Source organism: Nothoprocta perdicaria, unplaced genomic scaffold (genome assembly GCF_003342845.1).
Source record: "Nothoprocta perdicaria isolate Ctin4 unplaced genomic scaffold, notPer1 scaffold_165, whole genome shotgun sequence".
Lineage (NCBI taxonomy): Eukaryota > Metazoa > Chordata > Aves > Tinamiformes > Tinamidae > Nothoprocta > Nothoprocta perdicaria.
The window spans coordinates 1409160-1432451 of NW_020454816.1; the positions used below are offsets into that span (position 1 = coordinate 1409160).

General features: G+C 38.9%; 1 protein-coding gene across 2 annotated transcripts; it reads left to right on the forward strand.

Annotated features, from left to right (window-relative positions):
- Positions 1-6: 6 nt before the first annotated feature.
- Positions 7-23292, forward strand: PANK3 (pantothenate kinase 3). Of its 2 annotated transcripts, XM_026035684.1 has the most exons (7): positions 7-38; positions 8898-9250; positions 10913-11166; positions 11789-11965; positions 13629-13752; positions 15689-15814; positions 17202-23292. In XM_026035684.1, the coding sequence occupies exons 1-7, from the start codon at positions 11-13 to the stop codon at positions 17250-17252; spliced, it is 1113 nt and encodes a 370-aa protein (XP_025891469.1). In that variant the 5' UTR covers positions 7-10; the 3' UTR covers positions 17253-23292. The 2 variants fall into 2 exon arrangements, with proteins under 2 accessions (XP_025891469.1, XP_025891470.1); XM_026035685.1 differs by lacking the exon at positions 7-38 and having other exon boundaries at positions 8898-9254.

The window sequence follows — 23292 nt, forward strand, 5'->3', positions numbered from 1 at the left end:
CGGCCGCACCATGAAGATCAAGGATGCCAAGAAGCCATGTAAGCGCGGGGCCGCCCGCTTGGGCGTTATGGGCTCGGGGGCTGCCTGCAGGGAGCTTCCCCGCGCCGCCCGCGGGCCTCTGAGGAGCGTTTCAGGTGATGCCGCCGGTGGGACGGGCCCCGCAGCGCGGGGACTGGCGCTCTGGGGAGCCCAGGAAGGCTTGGAGAACGTGCCCTCGTTTGTGAAGTGGGCAGCTCAGCGGTGTTGCCAAGCGCCCTGCCTGTGCCGGCAGCTGCTCTCGCTCTGGGTTTTAAGGGCTAACCAACTTTACGTTTTTAAAAGAGTATAATATAGCCTTAACATCTTTGGGTGCAGTTATCTCGGAGCATGACTAATTCTTTAATTCTTCTGTTCAGTAACTCTAACTGTGCAAGTCACAGGTGTATGCGGAGCAGGTCGCCTGCCAGGGTACACAGAGGTGTGCCATAGCTCAGAGGGACCATAAGTTGGGCCCTGTGACTTAAACTGGTTTTTGTTTTGTTTTCAGGGTGAGCTCCTAAAAGGTGGGGAAAATGGCTAATCCTCAAGACTTTAGACCTAATGTTATTTCCTTTCTTAGATGAKGAAAAGAGTATATGACTGAAAAGTTAAAATGTATATATAGCAAATATATTGCTTGAGCAGGACCAAATCCATGAGTGTTTGTATACTACAGGTAGTATATAGTATGGATCTGTAATTATCTGTAGATGTACAATTGAGTTAGGGCATGAAAATGCTTACTGTTCTTTGTGGTGTGTGGAGRGAAACCCTAACTATCTGTCCTGTAGCATCCAGTAGGCTGGCACCTGCTGTTAATGCCAACGGGTGGGAATTTTTGAGCTGACTGTGTTTATGAAAGGTACAGCTCGGGTGGCTCTTCCTACTGTAATATTTAAGGAATGATACCATGACTCTGAAGCACTAACTGGCTGTAAAACTTTGGAGTGGTTTGGTAATTTGAAGCAGTCCAAGTATGGCTGCTTCTACCGGAATGTTGCTCGTTTCAGGAATGTCACTGCTGGGCGCGGGTAACTTCTCTAGTGGTGGATTTAAAACCTGTTGTCCATGCCTGGCATTGTTAATTAGACATTGATTTAGCTATTTAAGGGAAGAAAATTTGTTGCAGATTTCCAGTTCTTGAACTTGAACTCTTATGTTGCCTTTGCTGATACATAATAAGGAGATCGCTTAGATGTTGCGAGGACACAAATTTTCCATGAAAGGGGGAAGTATTGTATCAAACGTCATTGTTTATTCCATATTGTCATTTTAACACACRTATTCTAAAGCTGTTAGGGATGATAGTTTTAACAAGGTGCCAGAGCATAGTTGTAGTGCGCTGCGGACTTGCTGTGCGAGCTTTTCCTTCTGAGCAGAAGCCAAATATTCAGTAAAACTGACTAAAATGGGAATATTTGAATAAGAGCAGATCCACAAAAGCACTTAAGATAGAAAATTGCATTGATTTACATGGGCTTAGGTGCTCATGCGCTGCACTGGAATTGGTACTGCCTGGAAGTTGAGCAAGGCTTAGAAACCACTTCTGTCTAGTTATGAATTATGTGGCTAGAATAAGACAGTTCTGGGTGTTTTTGGTGCCATGGCTGACTCAGTATGTGTTTTTTGGAGAATGTGAGTATTTAATAATGCCTGCTGGAGGCAGATTTGATGGGGGCAGGAAGATAGGGTTAACTGTTGGTTAACTAGAGGTTATTTTGCTCTTGATAAGTGCCTGCAAAGTGGAACTGAGCGCATTAGCCTATCTGTACTTCTATCTCTATAGCCGTGTTTAGCCTTATAAAAGCCAGCGTGATTGCAATGATGAGATGCCAGGGTTGTAATAAGAGGTGATGACAGAATGGAGTTTCTAATGTGGATTCAGTGCCTGGGCATGTTTGCGTGCTTCTRACCTTAAAATCTTTAAATGACTGGCTCTGTAGTAATAACAGCAGTTTTTGAGAGGTGTAGCTGAGTTCACGGAGTGTAGCTTCTAATATCGAGACTCTTGCAAAGGAAACTTTAYTAGATGCTTTCATGTGATGGGAGGGGATAGATGTTTGCGAATGAGGGTGACATTGGGAACTTCAGAGACTATGAAATAATCATCCCCAAAGGTTTCTTGATGAACTTGGGAGGTTCTGTGCCTTGACTAGACAAAGTCGATCTCATCTATTGTTGGTAATAGCCCTTCTAGTTTAAAGGAGAGGATGGGCTGGGAGACCTCCAGAGGTCCCTTCAAAATACCGGAGGTACCATAGTTCTGCTGGGGAAATCCCTGTGAGGAAGAAGGTTGGCTCTTGTCGAAGGAACTTGCAAAGGCCATTTAGGGTGAAGGTGATAAATGAACCTCAAAGTATCTTGCAGAGCTACTGTTGAGGTGCCGTAAAGGCAACACAGAAGGGAATGATTTGGACAGAGCACTTTGTACTGGCAGACGAGTGTAAGGTACCCGAGAGAGAGAAGGGAAGGGCCAGAGCGCTGTGCTCCTCGAGTGACCTTAGCTCTAAAATGTAATAAACAGGGAAATGCCAAGGCTTTTGATATTTGGTACATAGTACACAGTATTTATTTACAGCTTGGTTAAAGAGCATGTATAAAAAATAAAACAAATGCTTACGTCCCACTTAAAGGGAATCTGGACCTTCTAATGCATGAAAACACATAATAGAAATTTGCAGAATGCTGTTTTGGTAGAAAAGAAGGACAAAAGTCTTGTCTAATCTCGTTCCATAGACAAATCCAGTCATCGTGGGTACAGTGATTCCTTGAAGGATTTGTGTGGTAGAATTGACGAAAAATCTGTTTAAGTTACTGAAGAATTTCTTTGAATTGGCCATTGTGTTCGTAGAACTTATTGTTTAGTCACATAACATGCAGTTACTAATMACTAAAAGCTGATCTTAGTCTTAATCTGATGTTACAGATTCTCATTTTGCTGTAGTTTAGAAATGTATTTCTAAAGTAATAATACTGCTAGACACAGTTTAAACTGTATTTGTATAAATCTAAGCTAAAGTGTCTGTAGCATATCTCACTGCCTTAAAAACTTCTCTCTGGAGAGATTGCTGCTACAATGTCAACACAGCTAACAGGTAAACAAGGAGGATGATGATACAGGTGGCAGGATTTTGTCATGTGCCAGCTTTGCTTGGTAGCCCCTTGCAGATGTGATAAACTTGAAGAGGAACATCTGCAGTGATTGCAGATGACCACCTGCAGCACACGTGGCTTTCTTGCAGCATGCTGGAGATGGCTTAACAGAAAAGCGTGGAGGGTTTACAGCATTTGATAGAGACATTTTCCAGTAGGCTAAATGAGAATGTTGTCACTACTGGATATTTTGATATTAAATTTTCAGTGGATTATATGGGGGAAAAATATGCCCTGGTGCGTGTGTAATCATGAGCGATGGACAAGGAATAGTACTGCATTCATGTTGTTATACCATCTCGTGTGTGTGCAAAGCATTGTCTTGCATACCTTTCTGTAGATGTTTGTCCGGTCCATCTGGAAACTTTTGCTTTAGCAGATTCCATATGCTTTATAATGAAGTCATGACAGTTAATAGCAGTGACTGTATCAGGTTAAATAGGAAGCAAAGGTCAAGGCTCTCTTTAACAGCTGAGCTATGTGCTGTTTTCCTTCCTGCTACAGGCCGTGTCAGAGATTTGGTCAGTCTAAAACTTTTACTCCTGGTACCTGTTTCCCCCTACCCAGTGATTTACTGTCTAGTCCAGTAGATTCAGTCATGCTGCTGGGGAGCTCCTGGTAGCTGGAGACAAATTGGGTCTGCAGGTGAAAGGGAGCAGGGGGAAGCTGCTTTGCCTCTTGGGCCGTGCAAACTGTGCCACATTGACCAGGAATGTTCTGTATGGAGTAGCAGCTCTTAAATGCAGGGAGAATTCTCAAATGTATTGCAGAGTGAAGGTGAGGAGAAGAAATCTAATGAGCACTTAGAGAAACCTGTTTTTCACACAGCAAAATGAGATACTGTGAGACATCACCTTGGTCATGCTAGATCTCTTTATTTTGTTTTCTGTCCTGGAGGCAGAAAACAAAATAAAGGCTCTGGAGGCTCTGTGTTTTTGTTTTGTTTTCCAGGCTGATTCTGGTAATCTAGTTGAAACCTTGCCTTAGCTGAACAGAGTGGAGTAATTRCCTTTGTTTTGTATACAGTATTCTTGGCATGTGACCCTAGCATAAGATTTGCATTTTTACCTTGTGTTTGTTGCTCATTTCCTTCTTTTTGGTTTGGTGAGTGCTATTCAGTATTGTCTGCCACCACAGACCAGTATTTTATATAAAAAGACTGCAGCTGGTCAAATACTCAGTTAAATTTTAGTCTGTTATTTGTTTTACGGGCTTAACTTGATGGTGTTGTACTGAATTAACTTTTGAAACCTTATTTTCTAGACAAAATATATGCAAATTTGGAGTGACTGTTGCTGTTTGCCATGAGTTGCTCTTTGTGTATGTTACATTCGGAAAAGCCACCAAGTTTACAGCATTCCGCTGGTCAGGAAGGTTAAATCTCCTGTTAGGAATGTTGAATTCTACCCAGCTCAAATCTGGTATGCAAGGAGCTTGGGACAGTTAAAGCAAAAACTTGTTAAGTTCTCAGGTATGTAAAGGTCTGAAAACAAATGAAATAAATTCCATTCTCTAGATGCGCATGTGCTCCCATATGTGTAACATTAGTCCAACAAAGGAAGCTCAAGTTCTATCAATGATGTTAAAATGTTGTGATATAACTGGTCAGAGATTCTGGGTATGCTTTCTCCTAGCTTGTCCCATTAGACACGCGGGTTTCTTTAAACTTCAAGCTGATTTAGATGTTAGTTTCCCATTAATCTTACTCTGTTCGAAGCAGATTATATTTTAGGCACATATCAAAAGCATAGAGAAAAAAAATGTACAGAGATGGTAAAATACATTGAGTTTGTTTCTTAACTCAAACTGTAAAATAGCACAGTATAACAAGTTCTGCCTAGTGAATTTGTTTTTCTTTACAATTAATGACTAAGAACAGGATCCAAGTTCTGTTATCAGAAGCCATCCTCAGCAAGATTAGAAGATAAATTTTGGGGGTRGAGATCGATCGTATTGCTTGCTTTTACAAAGAGCCCTTGCTGTTTGCTGTTTGTCCCCCTTGCTTGGGGACAAAAATAAGCTTTCATGGAAGCTTTTCCTTCCTTGGAAGCTAATTTCCAAGTTATATGGAAATTTTCCTTTCTCAGGCAGTATGAATTGTGGACTGGAGTCCACACTTAAACACTTAAAACTTGGCATCTGTCCTGAAATTCACAGCTGTTTTTGAAGTGGTCCAACTGTCTTAAGTTCTCCTGACAAGGGAAAAAAGTTTGGAATGTCACTCTGCATAAGGCATTAGAGTTTTTTACAGGGGATGCAATGAAGGTCCTGCCTTTCACAGGTGTTGCCCCTCATTTCTGGGCCAATAGGAACATAATAACAAGCCCATATTAATATAAACTATAAAAGTTCATGTCATGGGCATTAWCTGTTACTGTCAATTTTAAAACAAGACAATGTTGCACTTGAGCATTGCTTGAGCGCGAAAAATAAGCTGAAGGTTTTGATCCCTGTCTAGTTTGTGTGGAAAATACAAGCCACTGTGCAAAGCTGACCCAAAATCTGGCTGCCTGTTTTCTACTGTCACTTACTGTAAAAGTTTCTCATGTAAACAGCTCCCTCCCAGTATGTTAGGAATTAATTCCTCTTGAATGGCTAATTTTTGTAACTTAGTTTAGGACTGACACAGACTCTTATTTTGTGTTACAGTGAGGAGAATAAAGCTGTAGTTATGTTGCAAATCTGTGTTGTTTCCTTCATAGTAAGGAACTTAGCAGGGGCTGGGATTTTTGTCCTTAGGGTGTTAAAGTGGAAAAATCTTCTTGACCAAATAAGGGGGAAATAGTTAAGTGTTTGGTTGTATGYGTCCTACAGATCTGAAAATACTGACCAAAATGGACATATGAAATCAAAATACTATAACATGATTTGAGAACAGAACTTGCAAGGCCCTCTGCTCTGATGATGCATCAGGCTTTATGCTTTTATTGAGCTGAATATTTTTTTATTGTAATTCCTTTTTGATGGCATTTGAAGACATTATATGATGAGGCATAAGTTATTTTAGGATTGCGGCCAAGATGCCCAAAAACTTGAGAAGTGCAGGCGTAACAACAAAATGAGGATCATCTGCATGCTTTTGATAATAGTAATTAAATATATATATATGTATATTTGCATGGATTTTCTTATTTGGTAACACTGTTACATTATTTCTTGAATGCAACATTGTGTGTTAATACTCTTCCTGCGTAGGAAGTGCTTTTCTAAATTGCAGGAAACAGTTCTAGGAATTACTGTATTTCTTAATTATGAACMGCTTGCCTCTCAAAGTCAACTTAACAACACATGCAAAACAAGCAATTGCTCTATAAAAGGTTCTTGGGTACTGCTGTAATTCAGGCCACACAGTGGTTCATGGCAGAGCCTAGAAATGAAGTAATACCTGGATTTAGAATTGAGATGTGCGGGTATTTTGATATTCCTTTTGCTTTTTTTTGGAGATGATTTAATTTAGAATGAAGTGGCACGTTGGACTACGATTTTGCCTTTCCAAGTTTGTATTCTGCTTTGGATATTTATCTCCTATCAGATGATAAAAAAAAAAAATGGTGTATATCTTAGAGCTTTATTTGACTGTCCGGAAGTAGAAAATATGTTTCTGAGAAGTCACGTAATTTGTCCAAGGCCATGAAGTTCATTGAGAAGCTCAACTTCTCCTTTTCTGTCCAGTATTCAAAATGCAATTGACCTCCGCAAAGATAAGAACTTTGAAAAGACACTGGATTTAGTCGGTGAATAACGATTTAATTCTCCACAAGGCACAAGGACAACAYGTGATCTCTGCATCGTTTGTTGTAGATGCTTCCTAGGAATTAGAACAATTTTGAAGAGGAAGAGCTGAGGGAAAAATGTCCGTGATCGTATACCCGACCAAGTGTAGAAAGACCCCGCTGTAGGTGCATAGTCACTCCTTGCGCATGGAAGCTGCAGAACGGGTTGGAGTCTTCAAAACTTGATATTTGCAAAGACATAGGCTTGAAGCAGGCAGTAAGGATCAACCTGATACCTATTTTGTTGTTGCTGTTCGTTTCCTAAGGTTGTGCTGATGTGATTCAACTCCTAGTTCTCTCGGAAGAAAGCATGACCTACAGATTTGAATATGAAAATAATTCTTATAAAATGAAGATATATTCAGCCCAAAGATAGGCTTTGTGCCTATTTTGGTTCAAAAGCAGCTTTCAAAGGCAAGAGTATCTTGGATTTGAGTTTTTTCCATGGATTTCATGAGATTGTACTGGCAATTGTGCTGCACATACCAGTTTAGAGTTGAAAATGCTGAGCTTTGAACATGYCCCAAAGAGCAGCAACTGCATCTTGGGCAGAGAGGTCATTTATCTAGAGTAAAGTAAGACCCGGGCTCCTTGTGCGGGGTGATGTGAGAGGCCGTGTGTCATTGTGAGCCCTGCCCCGGGTAGCTGGGCGCTCTCGGRGAGGGGAAGTGGTGTGGGGAACGTGACTGTGATCTCGGTCGATTCCTCTTTCGTCCTTTGTACTAACTCTCACTGTGGCCTGAATTTAACYCTGCAAGTGAAGCCCCCTTTTTCACTAGTTGAAATTGCTTTGGATTGGAAAGGGATGGATTTAGATAGGGCTGTATTTCTCCATGCAAACCAGTCGGGCATCCAGCTATTGAAGGAATATATTTTTGATTTTTTTCTTAATATTTTGACTGATCTGAATGTTTCATAGATAAAGGAAAGCCTTAATCAAGTCATTTATATTTTACTAATGTTTTTGTTTTGTTTAATTTGGTACATTATTCAGTTTTTATTAGCACTCCTGTTTTTATTTTCAATCAATGTCAACAGCTGCCCTTACTGTTTCTTCTGACATCCTAACACCGCAGGAACAGCCTAGTACTAAAATCCCTTTTGCTAGTACTGAGGCTTAAAATGAGAATTAAAAATAATTTGCTGAAAGATTAAATATCTCCTGAAATGTATGTTTGTCATTTTTTTTTTCTTTTGGTTTTAGTTTAATTTTAGTTAAGTTTTATTCAAATCATTCTTGTTTTTTAAATACATCTTTTATGATACCGGTCAAGTTACTGACTTGATCTATTTTTGTCAGTATTTGGCAAGCATCTCTGAACATCCATTTGTGAAAGTACAGGCAGCGTTCCTTCTTTTTACTTTTGCGCATCTGTTATAAAAGATAGGCCTCTCGGTCAGCCTTGACTAAATATTTTAAAATATTTTGGTAAGCTTTTCTTTCCAAGGATAAATACCCACTGATAAAGTAAATCCACCATAATTTTAGTTACATCTTGTTCTTGATGAACATGTTAACATTTTTGTTTTGTGAGTTTCATGCTTCTATAATAATAGCCTCTGAAGAAATAGAAGAACTCTACAGAACATTTCTTTATTAAAAAATCAAGTCAGTGTGAGTAGAGAAAGAAGTATAACTTTCCTAGCTGGTTGTTTATTCTTAAACTTACACATTTTGCTTTTGAAACGAAGTTGTTGGGAAACTTTGGAGGAAAACTCTTAAGATAATGGCATTTTGTTTGTTGTGGAGTAGAATCCCAGTTAAGAAAATCCTTGTGAACTGCAAAATAGTCAAAATAGTTTACTGTTGTTGGCTAGCTTCTCATACAAAGATTTTTGTTAATACGTTCCTTGTTGAAAAGCATACTGCTGGATTAGTCTTAAATTACATATTTTGCTTTGGCTTTTTTTTTTACATGAAGCTAATGGGTCAATGGTTGTATCTCCCTACAGCTTTCCCGTGGTTTGGCATGGACATTGGGGGGACTTTAGTGAAACTTGCCTATTTTGAACCCATTGATATCACTGCAGAGGAGGAGCAAGAGGAGGTTGAAAGCTTGAAGAGTATCCGCAAATATCTGACTTCTAACGTAGCCTATGGATCCACTGGCATTCGCGATGTCCACCTTGAACTGAAAGACTTAACAATCTTCGGGCGAAGAGGAAACTTGCACTTTATTCGGTTCCCTACTCACGATTTGCCGACTTTTATCCAAATGGGAAGAAGTAAGAACTTTTCAACACTACATACGGTGCTTTGTGCCACCGGAGGTGGCGCTTACAAGTTTGAAGAAGACTTTCGCACAGTAGGTAGCCTATCTTTCCTCGTACTGAACCTGTTGTAAAAAGCATTGCTGCTGGTGGGTTGAATATTTTGAGGAAATGCAATATTTTGAGGAAGTGTGAAATGCTTGGCGGTTATTAACTGTTCATGTGTTTTTCAGACTATTAAATATTAGTCTAGAAATATACTTCCTGGTGCCATCATCATAGACCAGGAGAGGGCTGGGAGGGAACTGCATTTTGATCTGATGCCAATAACTAAGTAGCTTAGAGGTGCTTCCATATATACAGTAAAGTGTAAGGCACCTTTATGGAAGATGACTGTTTTCTAATCCATTTGGTTTTGTTTTCTTCATGGGAAATTTACTTGAAACACTGTGGTGCTGAACTTGCTTCTGATTTTCTTTCCTATTTGGTCTTGGATGGTTTTCTCCAACCTCACTTATATAAAGGGTAATTCATATGAAAGTGGGGACCTGATTATCTTGGTGAATTTGGCCTAATAGGGTGTTAACAGGTCTGTGACAATATGACTATCTGTAAAACAATCTTTTTGACTCCAAAGAGGTGGTGTGGGGTTTTTGGGTGTGGTGGTTTTTTTTTTGTTTTTTTTTTTTTTTTTTTTTTTTTTTTTTTAAGATGAAAATTGATGATTTGTTCAGATGGAGATTCTGTCTGAAGTTACTGTTGTAATGTTATCACTAGCTGGGCATTTCACAGTATTTAGTATGTGCCTGTCCTTGCTTGGAAATAGCCACAGTCCTCTTGAGGTTCCAGATGCAAGGAGACTTTTTCAGTGTACTGAACACAAAAAGCATCGTTTCAAAATCTGTCTGTATCTCCGTTCTCCCGTCAGACCTGTGGTGGGCCAGCACAAATGTGGAGGGGTAGGGTCACAATATGTACAGAGAGCTGCTTAAGCTTCTAAAATGCCACAAAAAATACATTGTGGGTTGGACCAAATGATCTTCAGAATTCCCAACACCAACTCGTCTGTGATTGAGTGACTCACAAGTTCCCTGACCGCCTTAATTATGAAATGTCATGAACTCTTGTGCCGTGACACAGTGGCCTGGGGGAGGAGGAAGGAATGGGGAATATTGCGGGTTAGCCCTGATGTCAGGGCCTGACCGTGCAGCTTTGTGACCCGGCAGCAGGCTGCTTTTGGAAAGTGAGCTTAGAAAGATGTCTTCTGAAAGTGACTTCTCAGAAATGACTGATTTTTAAGCGAGGTGGACAAGTCCATCCCTCCCCTCTGTCCCCAAGACTGAAGCCTTGGAAAGGTGTATAGTTCTATCAGGGTACCATCATAGCCCTCGATGGAGCCTTTATGGTATTTGCTGATGGTTTTTGATTTAGATCGCTGGAACAAGGTGCTAATCTGTGATTATCTCAAAATTTCTTTGCAGAACTCTCAAAAACAGATCTGTGTACTGCCTGTCACACTCACTAGGAACCTAAGATCCATATCCGTATCAGAGATGTTTGCACACTCAGATTTAACTGTGAATGCGTGTTGACTTTCCTAACTTGGATTGAAGTTGATGAATTAGTCATTTGAGATAACTGCCTAAAGTTAGGCAATACACGTATTCTCATTAATCTGTAGCATGCTTAGGTTATGTTAGGTTATGCTAACTTTTTTCTTGTTTTTAATCTTTTTTTTTTTTTTTCCTCTGACACAGATTGGAAACCTCCAGCTGCACAAACTGGATGAGCTTGACTGCCTTGTCAAAGGCTTATTGTATATCGACTCTGTCAGCTTCAACGGGCAGGCAGAGTGCTATTACTTTGAAAATGCCTCGGAACCCGAGAGATGCCAAAAGATGCCTTTTAACCTGGATGACCCCTACCCACTGCTGGTAGTTAACATAGGTTCAGGAGTCAGTATTTTATCAGTCCATTCCAAAGACGACTATAAAAGAGTAACTGGAACAAGGTAATAAATGAAAAAAACAAGTTGGTGGCGTTACTGTTTCGAACAGTAGCCTTGTGTTTACAAAGTGTTTCCTCATCCTGAGTCCCACTCCTTTCTCTTATCCCCTCCCTTCACCTCGCAGCATGGAAAACTTATTTTATATTTAGTTTCCTGATGTATCAGTTGAAGCCCAGCTCCATAGCTTTTGGAGCTCTATTGTAGAGATTTTTATTTGTCAATCAGTGTGCTTTATAAGGGCTTCATAGGAGTGTGTTTTATGGGGTTTGGCTTGAACTTTGATAGGGTCCCTATATTTCTTTTGCCATGTACAAATAAACATGTCCACATGTGTTGTAAGGTAAATAATCTAGAATCAGCAAGAGTGGAAAGATGTTGTATTTGAGGGATTTTTAGTCTCTTAGTACATCTTTCAGCTGACATTTTGATGCCTATTTGCTGCTGCTTACTGTACAGTTAGCTTCTTGCAAGGGACTTATATCAATTTTCACCTGATTATRATAAGCAAGAAGGTTAGACAACTTGGCAGCAGAACTGGAGAGGCGGATTTGTTTTTGTTGTAGCATGAGAAGCTCTCACTTTAGGAAATGCAAAACTTTATAAGCAAACTTTTTTCTTTTTTTAGTCTAGGTGGAGGGACCTTTCTCGGTTTATGCAGTTTGTTAACGGGCTGTGAAAGTTTTGAGGAAGCTCTGGAAATGGCATCCAAAGGAGACAGCACCCACGCTGACAAGCTGGTTCGAGATATTTATGGAGGAGACTACGAAAGATTTGGCTTGCCGGGATGGGCAGTAGCATCCAGGTAATCAAGAAACCATATTTTCTGATGCACAAATCTTATAGAAGCTTTAACATCTTAATTGTCCTGGGGAGGAGGGAAAAAAAAAAAAAGGCTTAAAATGTTAATATAGAGAAAAGTGCCTTTTGCACACTTATGTTGAAATGAAGTGACATTTTCTGCCCTAAAAATATATTTACTTAGGTTTGGTGAGATTTAAAGCCACGTGATGGCGTGTGACTGAGAAAAATTGCATGTGATAAGTCATACAGCTGAGGATTTTTTTCTCATGAGTCAGAACATGAGCTGGTAGCTGGTCACAGGAGTCATCTCAGGAGTGACAAACACAAACCGTAGATGAGAAAATAATAGCAATTACTTGTTGACTTCCTAGAATTTTTTTAGGAGAAATGTTGTCCAGCTGGCAGTAGCGTAAAAGAGGAAGGAGATGCTTCAGTTTTCCCTTTATTAGCATCTCTTCATTTCTGGAATGACTCTGCTTTTTTGATACGTAGAGGTCAGTACAGGCACCTGGGATAATATTTTAGCTAGGAATTGGTGAGGGCTCTTGATCATTAAYGGTTTTCACCTGAGAATGACTGTGTTACAGAAGATTTTTTGAAATAACTGCTGTTTTTATTTCATCTGAGGAGGATTTCTAGTCATTTTTATGGTTTTCTACCGTTAAGAAAGGCAATAAGAGTAAGCTTTCAGGTTGAAACTGAACTATGCTTAACAGAGTTCAGTAAACCTATGATTTAATTTGATAGTAAAGAAGTTACAATTCACAGTAAGTTTTTTTTTTCCTTTCCCAAGGGCTGTATGAAGTCACCTGAGTTTAGAAGCAGAATATATGAGCAGAGAAGGTTTTTATACAATTTTATACTCTAGTTCATTTCAAGTGGCCGTGTGGGTAGTTACTGTTGTTCTCACTATATTAACAACCTTGAACTTTGGCTATTTGAGTCTTAGAATACTCAGCATTCTGCCTCTTGGAACTGACTTTAGGTGTGGCATGGGATCCTTAGTGGTAAAATACCAGGCTTAGCTATAGGCTCTTGTCCTTTTTTCCTTTTTTTTTTTTTTTTTTTTTTTAGAGGAAGCAATATACTGTAGATAGTGATGGAAAATGTCCTTCTCATCTAAAAGGTTGGATTTGTACAACCTAAGTCTCAGGTTACTATTTAGTGACCTAGCAGTTTGCCAGCCCTTTCTGTATGCTCTGGTTTTGAGGGTTTTATGATGGAACATAACCATTCAGCTCATCATGTTTTTCTTGTGCTGCTATCAGAGGATAGATTTTAATGAGGAAGCAAACCTGAGGAGGTGGCAAGTTAACCATCTGACTTAGGTTCTGACTTTTTCTGCAGTGTCTAGGCTACAGCGTAATTTTGCCAAAGAAAAAGGCTGCTTTCCGTTCTAGATGCTTCTTTATGAAAACTGACAATGTAAATGAAAATTTGTTGGTAGTCATCCTTGCAACAAGATTGCTGTTTTGCTGTGGAGTAGTAGAAAAGTGCGTTATGGGGTCGGTTGCCAAACTACTGCATTTATTGAGGGCTTGTAAAGTTTTCTAAGAATAAACAAGAGAAATAAGTTTTGCTATTGCATAAAAATTACACTCTGAAATTACCTTAAATGCACCCAAATTACTTTATGCTTAAGAGATTTTTTTTTCCTATTCTAGCTTTGGGAATATGATCTACAAAGAGAAGAGAGAGTCTGTGAGTAAAGAAGACCTGGCAAGAGCCATACTGGTCACAATCACCAATAACATCGGGTCAATTGCCCGGATGTGTGCAGTAAACGAGGTAAACAATTCTAAAACTGAATRATCCATAGGTCTTACTGGGCGACTTGGATTATAGGACTGCTAAAATGAAATACCACTTGAAATCTTTTAGGCCTTCCTCAAATGAAAAAAGGCAAGTTGTATTAGTGGAACTAGGAATTGGACCTGCATATTTTGAGTGTTCCGACTCGATAACTTAAATTTAGTAGCCAATAAAAAGGTTTTTGCAGCTTAAAAGATAAAGCTGATGGTGAGACTCTGAGAGCTAAGTTAAAGGAGTTGGGCACCCAAATAGTGTTCTTAATATTGACATCCGGGGAGAAGGCTGGGAGAGAAGTAAGTGCATCYCCTTGCTAAACACCTGGCCACATGGCTGGGGTCATCAATAGGGCTTTGGCTCTTTTAAGCCCTGGACACTTTTTGAGGAACAAAGGCAAAATCCTTCTGATAGAGGAAGAAACATCACGCTTGTAAGGCTTGGCTTTTGTGAGGGACCACCCCAACCTGTGCTGGGAGGGTAACATGGCAGAACACAAGCAATACAGACTCGTGGAGTGTTAGGGACATCTTTTTAACAAGCTGGCTCGGAAAGTGCTGGACTTTTTCATGATGGAGAAAGGACTGGCCAGGGACGTCAGTGGCAGCCTTAAAATTGTAGAGTTTAAGATCCTGCAGAAAGTGGAGGTAAATAGCCTAAGAGCCTAAGTGGGTTTAAGTGGAAGAGTTGTTTTGTTTTGTTTTTGAGGTGGGAAGGGATGGCTTTCCTGGTGAGAAAAGGCACCCGGCAACAAAAGGTAGTTGATCATCCACTAATCATCTGTTAATCACATTAATCATTAACAGGCTTTGTATCAGTTGAGGGCTTAGTGATAGCTTTCTGAGCTAAAGGCCACTCTGTYAAGAGCTGTGCATAAAGACTCTGACCATGATAGTCATAGAAACCTCCTTAGCTTCTCTATGTCTTTAAATGAGCACAAAGCTGGAGGTACTGATCAGCCATCTRAGAGTCCACCATGGTGTAGGAATACTGTCATTATTGCCAAGATATACATTTTGCATATAAAGACTGGGATAAATAAGTATAAACCTAAATTAATAGAAACATACAAATTAGATATAGTCCTATTTTTTCTTCATCATAAGATACATTTAATAGGGATATGCAAGCTAATATCTTGAACTCATGAATAAAGGCACAATGAATTTCTGCTTCCCAGTATTGAGCAGAATTATATTTCATTTTGGTGCCTTTATAGTATATATATTTTATCTTAACTGTGAGCTATCAAGGCAGTGAAAAGCAAATGCGTGCAAAGTCCTTTGATCACAGCTGTAGTTGTCATCGTGGTCTTGGTAGCAGCTTGAATGTTCCTATTTATTGATTTCTATTAATTCTATTCATTGATCATTCCACTTCATGTCAATTTTATCTCAGTGAATGGGGAAGATGAGGAGAGAGGAGGAAAAAATCATTTAAATTAAATTCACAGCTTCTACTAGGTACTTAAGTCCTAGTTTTATTGGGAACTCTATTGAGATCTGAAGATGAAGTAGACATCTGCTATTTCTTACTGTCTTCGGCTTCTTTACAGTGCTGCCTTGTTGCATATGGATCAAGCAGCATTGTACAGGGCTATGAAGGCATTGAGTCTTCTCTACCCAATATAAGTACCACTCTTTTGTTTGACTTCTAGCTGAACTTTGACTTAGTTACTGCAGATGCTTAGTCAGTTCATTCGAGGTACAAATGCTACGTGTCTGTATAATAAAAACTTTAYTGGTGCGGAGGGACACATTGGATTGTTGTTCTGCACAGGTGTGCTATGTTTAAATATTGCAACCGTGGTCTACCTTGTTTTTCTTGCTCAATTTTTATTTCGTACTTTATTTTTTTTCACAGGCATGTTAAATAATGAAAATATTTAACTCCTTTGCTATCTTTTTGTTCTTTTTAGAAAATAAACAGAGTTGTCTTTGTTGGCAATTTTTTACGCGTGAATACTTTGTCAATGAAGCTTCTTGCATATGCACTGGATTACTGGTCAAAAGGCCAACTGAAGGCCTTGTTCCTAGAGCATGAGGTATGTTACGGTTCATTTACGTGTATGTATTGTTTTACCATGAATTAAAAATGCACATATTGAATAGCTCTCAAATGTGATATCTGGAGATACCGAGTGTTCAGTCAACACTGAAAATGAGATGAAGTTTCTCATGCTCTGTCGGTTCTCTAGGGACAGTTCCCCCTGACACAAAAGGAGTATAGTTAGGTTAGARTATCTGCTCTTGCTAGATATTTGCACAAAGAAAGAGAATTTAAGTTTTAAAAGAAGATTAACCTATCTTTCCTTGTCTGCAGGTAGAAACAATAGTTAAGTGTTATATTTCAAAAGATCATGGTGGGGTCTAAAGCACAAGCCTTTGAAATATTTATGTTGCTCTCAGTTAAGCTCGAGCAACGTCCTGAAAATCAATACTGCCTTTGACCAGGGTTACTTCCACGCTTCCACAGGCAGATCTCAAGCCTTTTGCAAAGTAATTTTATRCTCTGTGAGTAATCTGCTTTTGGGCAGTTGATGCAAACTCTAGATTATGCTGAGAGATGTTCTAGTTAAAATGCAGAGAATCGGTATTAATGACTGGTCCAGCTGCCAGGAGACTTGCAGCCTTTTAGGAAGGGTTTGGAAATCTTGGACTTTGGTCCCGCAAATATTATAGGATGTGAGCTGTCCTTCCCTTTAGTCAATTCTGGCAGCTTGTTTGTTTGTTTCTTTTATGGCTTATCCTAACACTGACAGTGCTCTGTTCTGGTAGTAGTAATAACAGAGAGTTCCTTCTTAGTTCCACCCCTTCAAATATTTTTTGGATATATTTTGAATTCAGTATAAATCCCAAAGACTGTTGTGAAACCATTTTATATTACACATCTGTAGAATGGGAGAYAATCTTCCTTTCCCACAGGGAAAGATAATCTAACAGAAAAATGTGGATTTTTGTGTACAGCCTGTGCATGCAGTTCAAAAAATGGCATTGGGGTCTGGGGATACTTTCTTTACAAACTTAAGGTGCAGTTTAAGAAATTTCATATTTGCACTTCAGGAATAGATGGATTAGCTGTGGTTGTTGACTATCCTTTGGCAAGCAGAACATGTAGTGCCTCTAGAAGAAAGGGGAAAAAGAAACAGATTTATTATCTATAARTCTTTTTTGGAATAGGAGATCCTTGGAAATCTGTCTTGGAAATCCTGTAGCATGTGGGTAGGCTTTTGGGGGATTCTTTTTGAGTTAAGGATATAATGTTTGGTTTGCAATTATTTTAAAAWGTTAAATGGAAGATGATATTTTAAGAATGTATGCTCTTTGTATGTATCATTGTCCGTGCTCATACTCTGTCATTGAAATGTGTGATAAATGCCATGTTTCATTTTCTAGTTGAAGCTGAAATATTTATTTATTTGTTTTGAACAGGGATACTTTGGAGCTGTTGGTGCTCTTCTTGGGTTGCCAAATTTCAGTTGAGATACCAGCTGTCACTGCACTGAACTGTTTTCCACCTGGATGGCACTTGTCTGTGGCAATGGAAGCTAAATATGGGGAGGGGAGATGAAAGCAGCAAATTGGCTGTAACTGTTTTTAAATTTAAGAAGTGATAAGCTACTGAATATTGCCATTGTAAGGAAGGGGTTTATACTCTTTTGGGCATTGAAAAGTGAAATGTTAGGGATATCGTTTATGTTCTTCGGCACACGTAGCCAGTATTGAACTTGTGATATGCAATACATCCTCTGAAAGCAAGCTTCCAGAAGAAGGAATGGCAATCCTTTAAGTGTTCAGACCCCAAATTCTGTGAGTTTAAGGCTCTAAGCCCGTATGTTTTGAATAGAATTGATGAATGAAAAATTATTTTCACTAGTTATGCTGTATTAAGAGTAAAATTTCCCTTCAATACTTGCAGAATAAACAACTTTGGAGTRCTGGCAATGAGGGGGGCAAGCTCCACACAGTTGCTTTCCCCAATAAGAATAGCAAGGTGTTAAGACCATTTGTTAAATTAATCCTCCTGTTTTGATGGAAAAATATTAATGCTTTGTTTTTCAGCGAGGAAAAATAAACGGACAAAAGATCAGATAAAGCAAAGGAGCAAGTAGTTGTTTTGATGATTTGCTCAAGGTGTGCACTTGCCCTCCTCACTTAATTGAAAATATACCATGTATTTTCAGAAGATCTCTCCTGTCTTTGGATGAGGATAGAGATTCAAAGAGCGAGGATTTCTTTGGGACGGTATGTCTTCCAAATCTGCCTGGTTGTCCTCTGGTTTTCGGTCTATTTTATGAGCAAAATTCTGATATTGTCACTTTCAAAGGTACGGCCGAGCCTTCAGGCGTTGAAGGTGACCCTCATAAAACAGACTAAACCTGGGACCTTGTAATTCTGATTGTTTAACCCATTATTTCCTTGTATGCTTGAAAAACTTCTCCATTCTATAGTTAAAATATATGATTTCTCTTTTTTTATGGGTTTATCAGTATCTAATAAGACATCAAAAATGAAAGCCTTTAGCTTGGATTTGGAAGTTAATTTTTGAGGGACAGCGTCAGAGTTTTTATTGCAGCACCGAAAGGACCAATATTTAGTGCCCTTGTTATTATGGAACTGTCCATCATACTGTGGCCTTGGGATAAAATCCATACTCTGGAACTGTTTTTTGTTTTGTTTTCCTGTATACTTAAAAAATTTATAATTATGGTTACTGTAATAAATCTAGTCTTGAAGCCAGGACATGAGATCTTAAACTAATAAGAGCATTATACAGACATTAGCTATGTAATTCTTTGTAGAGTAAAGAAATGACCAATTTTATGATTTTCATGTTAAATGTTCCTATAAGTGCATGAAGAGCAACCAGACAAGATCACATTTGTGTTGGGTTTTAATGCGTTCTTAAAATTGATCTCTGGATTATTCCACAGCACGGCTGCGTTGTATTTACAGTACTCCACCTATCCACCTAGCATGTTAAGAATTTTATGTGCTGTTTTCAGCCATCCGCCTCTTCTTTACATTCAGAGTTCCATACTAATGTCATTTCTAAAAGCAAAACCTCCTGTAGTCCTTCAAGAGTGCAGTAATTTAGAGTAGCCACTTCATTAAGCCTGGTGCCAATTATCAAGTACAGATTGGTCCATTATTGCATTTTTCTGGTACTCACATGACACTTCCATTCTTCTTGCTTTGATAATGTTTTAGTCTAGAGAGAATAAAAAGAATGATTTACACCCACAGTTCAGCTTATCTGTGGTAATCAGAGAAGCTGAGAAAACGGATGGATGTGGCTTGTATTGCGTGTCTTTAAAAAATAGTAATGGCATTTATAAAGTTATGAAGAACTATAGAAGGTAAGCTTTATTTGGCTAAAAAAACTTCATAAAAATTAAGTTTGAGGGTTTTGACAGTTTCTTGTAATCTTTGCTCACTGTGGTCTTTGTTTTCTTTTTTTGTAAAGTAAAATTCTTCAGGATACCTCTACCATAACTTGATTAAGAATAGTTCCCTTATTCCATATTTATTGCTACTTCTCATATTTTGTGTTACTGAAACGCAGCTGCGCTTGAAGCAGCTGTGTTAGTTGGAAATAACTTCTGCCTTTAACCAGAAGTGCAGGCAGGAGATGATTAGCCAAGGACCTAGGTGAATTGAAACCCTTTGAAATCGATGTGACGTCGAGATACGACACTTTTAAGGAAAACTGTACAGCGTTCTGAAATAAACTTCTGAAGTAGTTCTTGAATAGTTGTACTGTATTGAAACTGCTGTGAGAATGAGGAAGCGTGCCCTACCTCTCTCTTAGCCCCTGTGCTCGGTTAAAAATCGGTTTCCTTTCTGTAGTTGTAATCAGCCCCACTGGTATTTATTGCAGAAGCCACCAGAGCAGTTTTTAGGCCTGCTGAAAAGCCCGAGGGTGCTGTTTTCAAGCTGCATCTTTAGCTTTTGTCTCATTATTCGTTCTCGGCTTGAAACTTATTATTAGACTCTCCAAAGCATGACATGGCCGTGAGTAGAATTGCTAAGCATCACAAATACTTGTAGAATTGTCTTGGAATTTTTCTATCTATCTTCTAAATAGGTTGAAAAGCTGTCTCATTTTTCCTATAGAATCACTGCAGTTGAGTTGGTATTCTGACTTTTTTTTCTTTCTCTCACACTTGCCATTTCCTTTCTTCATAGCTAATTGATTGAAGTGACTTCAGAACTGATCAGTGTCGTGTACTGTAGTAGAAGAAGCCTAGTTTTTCCTCAGGTCTACTGGTGTCTTCCCAAGTGGGACAGCTTCTTTAAAGGTTGTGGTACTTCTAAAGTAAAAGCAAAACTCCTCTTGAATGTGTAATCACTTTCAGCTCCATCGGCCATGTGAGTGCCTTTTAATTTTTTCATATAATGCCAATTTTGTTGGGACTGGGACATGATCCGTGAGGTTTCCTGGCTCATATTACTCACCAGAGAAATTGCAATTTTGTTGGTCATAGAAATGATCCCTTGGGTCCAGCGTATTCAGCGAYTCTGGGAAAATTGCGTGAAGGTTCCGGCTTTTTTCAGAGACCTTAGATTTGCATTTCTTCTTTTCATCCTTCTAGCTTGAGCTTTTTAAGCATTACGCACAATTTTACTGTATCAGTATCTCCCTAAAAATCATACTAGTTTTTAGTCAGAAAAAATATAAAGTATTTCTAGACAAATGAATTTTATATCCAGCTATCCCCCGTAGGTATGGCAATTAAATTTAACCACTTCTTTTCACCCTTTCTAGTTCTGCCTAAGCTAGCTGCAGTTTGAACAAGAAGGGAACTTTTTTACAATATATTTTCCATATTTAGCAACATGGAACAAACAGATCTTCAGTCATTTTTACAGAAGCTTGCGGAGGTTCAAGTATAAACGCTTTTCTGTTCTTTTTAATAAGACCTCTTCACCCATGGAGCGACTCCGATACCGTTTATTTGAAGGTCTGGACCAAACCTATAGCAAGGTAAAAGGGTGTTCAGATCTCCAGCTTGCCTTTTGAAGAACATTGCCTTCTTTCSATAGCGTGTTTTGCGGGCACATGCCTCTGCGATTGCTCCGCCGCGTCAGAGGTGACCTCCTTTTGTAATGTGGGAGTCCGGACGAGACAAGAATTAAGAGATCCTGCAGAGAGTAAGACTCTCAGTCTGTATATTACAAACAAAAGTAGAGTTATGGTTTCTAATAATGCATTAAATATTCCTTCAGTGGTACTCTGAGAATCTTATTTGCTTATGTGTCTGATAACATACACACACGGTGCTTTTATTGCCCTTGAGAGCTGTAATAGTAGCTCTTTGTCTCCACCCGGCGCAGATCTTCAGAAGGTATCCGGATAAGTTGCGGCAACTTCACATTTTTTTTAATGCTTCAGAAAARCAGTAGGATTTTGACGCGTGTAACTAATTCAAGTGTATTTTTTTCCTTTTTCTTTAGAGCAAATTTGTACTCCTTAAAGACAAGGCAGTGTCCTATGAATTCAATCTATAAGTTACATTACTGCCCAAATTTGCATTCAAACTAATTTTTAAACACGACTTCCATTATTTGCCCTGTGGAACGTGGATGGCTCTAATCTTGAGGAAGCAGGTTAGTTCATTTCAGAATGGAATTGGAGATGGATGCAGTTTTGTTCACGCACATGTAATTAAGGTAGTTTTTTGCTTTGTCACTTTTTCCTAATAAAATGAGTTTTGATATCCTTTTTGGATAATACAGGCTTAACAGTCACAGAGTGTGCAGAGGAATTTCATTGGGTTAAGAGAATTGTTGTGGATGAAATTAAAAGTATGTGAGCAAGAAATGCAGATTACAGAGCGGATCTATAAAACATGCTTGACACAGCTCGTGGTTTCTTTGCTTTTAATTTTCCCATTTTGATTTAAGCCACAGATAATTGTGGATAAATTGAATGAATTATTTAGGTTTCTCAGACATAAGCAAGGCTGTATGGTATGCAGCAGATATGACACACACGCACAATAAAAACCCTTATCCTACAGGATAGAGGGGTAATTCCTCACTTGCGTTCTTGGAGTTTTAGTAACATGTTCCAAAGAACATTGCTGATGTTCTGTCAGCTGTGATAAGATAGCACGGTTCCCTAGGTTTAGAAAAGCAATCTGGCTTTTACAAGTTGGGTTTACTTTTTGACACGTGTAAAGTTACTAAACCCTCTTAAAAGCATGCTTTTGGGGAACATCTCTGTTAAGATGCTGTAATATAACTGTTAATGTGTTAATGGAGTATGAGCAGTCTAGGTGAGAATACCTGAGTGCCAAATCCTGCTCGCTTGACTAACTCAAGCAGACAATTCTCTTAAGCAGAGATGATTTTAAACTTAATGAGCAAGATTTGGCCTCGATGCCTTCTGCCTTGGGAACATAGTAATGCTACTTGGCATATTCCTGCTGGTGCTAAATCGCTTGCTGAAAAATCACGATTCTAAATAGAAACTGTAAATAAAATATTCATGGCCTGGTCCTTTTGACAGACTTCAGTTTACGAGTTGCGATTTTTTTTGTCTTTTTCCTTATTTCAAGCTTCCCTTTTACTGCGACTGTGCAGACCGCAGTCATTTATATAGAAAATTGCTGACAGCTTTGGCTTTCGTGGCCCTTTGTGCAAGGCTCGTAACATTCCAGTTGTGCATTAGGATACAGGTCGCTCTTCGGGGCCAGGGCTTGGCGTTCCCCCAGGCTCRTTTCGTCGTCGTAGCTGTATACATGGTTAGTAACCACTGGGTCAGTATATGCCCTCTGCCAGAACTTCCAGAAATGCAGTCGTTCCTGTAAGCATTTGAGGGGGAAGGATTGAAAAGGGAAAGAAAAAAAATAATGCCGCGATGATCTATCTTTAAAATAAACTGGAATATGGTGTAAGAGTTGCTAATCTTCAACAGATAGCAATTGCTAGCATTGCACATTGCTTGTAACGTCAATTTAAGAAAACTGTAAGTACAMCCTTTGGGAGGAGGCTTTGGTTTTATACTGTGCATAACAAAAGGTAATTTCATTACGAGACTGTAGTGAGTTAGTACTTTGAGAAATATTAAATTACAGAATATGAAAATTAGCATATTGATGTTAGAGGAATAGAGGGCTTTTGATAATCTGTAGTTTTTTACCATATAAGTTTTGGCATTTTAAGGAGCAAATATTCAGATTTTTTGTCTATTGTCTTGTCATACGCAGGCCTTCTAAAGACCAATTTCTATCTTCCGAGTGTTTTAGTTGCTTAGCAAAATGAAACTTAGAAACTAAGTTCTCCTCGGAGCCATTTGTTTAAGTTGCCTTATTCTAATGCATTGCACTCACGTTAGGTCTCCACCTTCTCATTTACTGTTCTGACACTGAAGATGTGATGTACAAATGTGCTACCAACTTTTAATCATACATTATTGATCGATACCTTTGTGCCCCCTGTTAATACAGCTCTTGTAAATGATAACCTCATGCCCTCTGTAATACAGCTCTTGTAAATTGCTTAAATTATTTTTCCT

What these genes read in the sequence shown, in the direction of transcription:
- PANK3 (XM_026035684.1), top strand. Translation starts at nt 11, where the DNA reads ATGAAGATCAAGGATGCCAAGAAGCCAT. An exon ending in CAAGGATGCCAAGAAGCCAT is followed by an intron (nt 39 to 8,897) that starts GTAAGCGCGGGG and finishes ATCTCCCTACAG; the next exon opens with CTTTCCCGTGGTTTGGCATG. An exon ending in CCTTGTTCCTAGAGCATGAG is followed by an intron (nt 15,815 to 17,201) that starts GTATGTTACGGT and finishes TGTTTTGAACAG; the next exon opens with GGATACTTTGGAGCTGTTGG.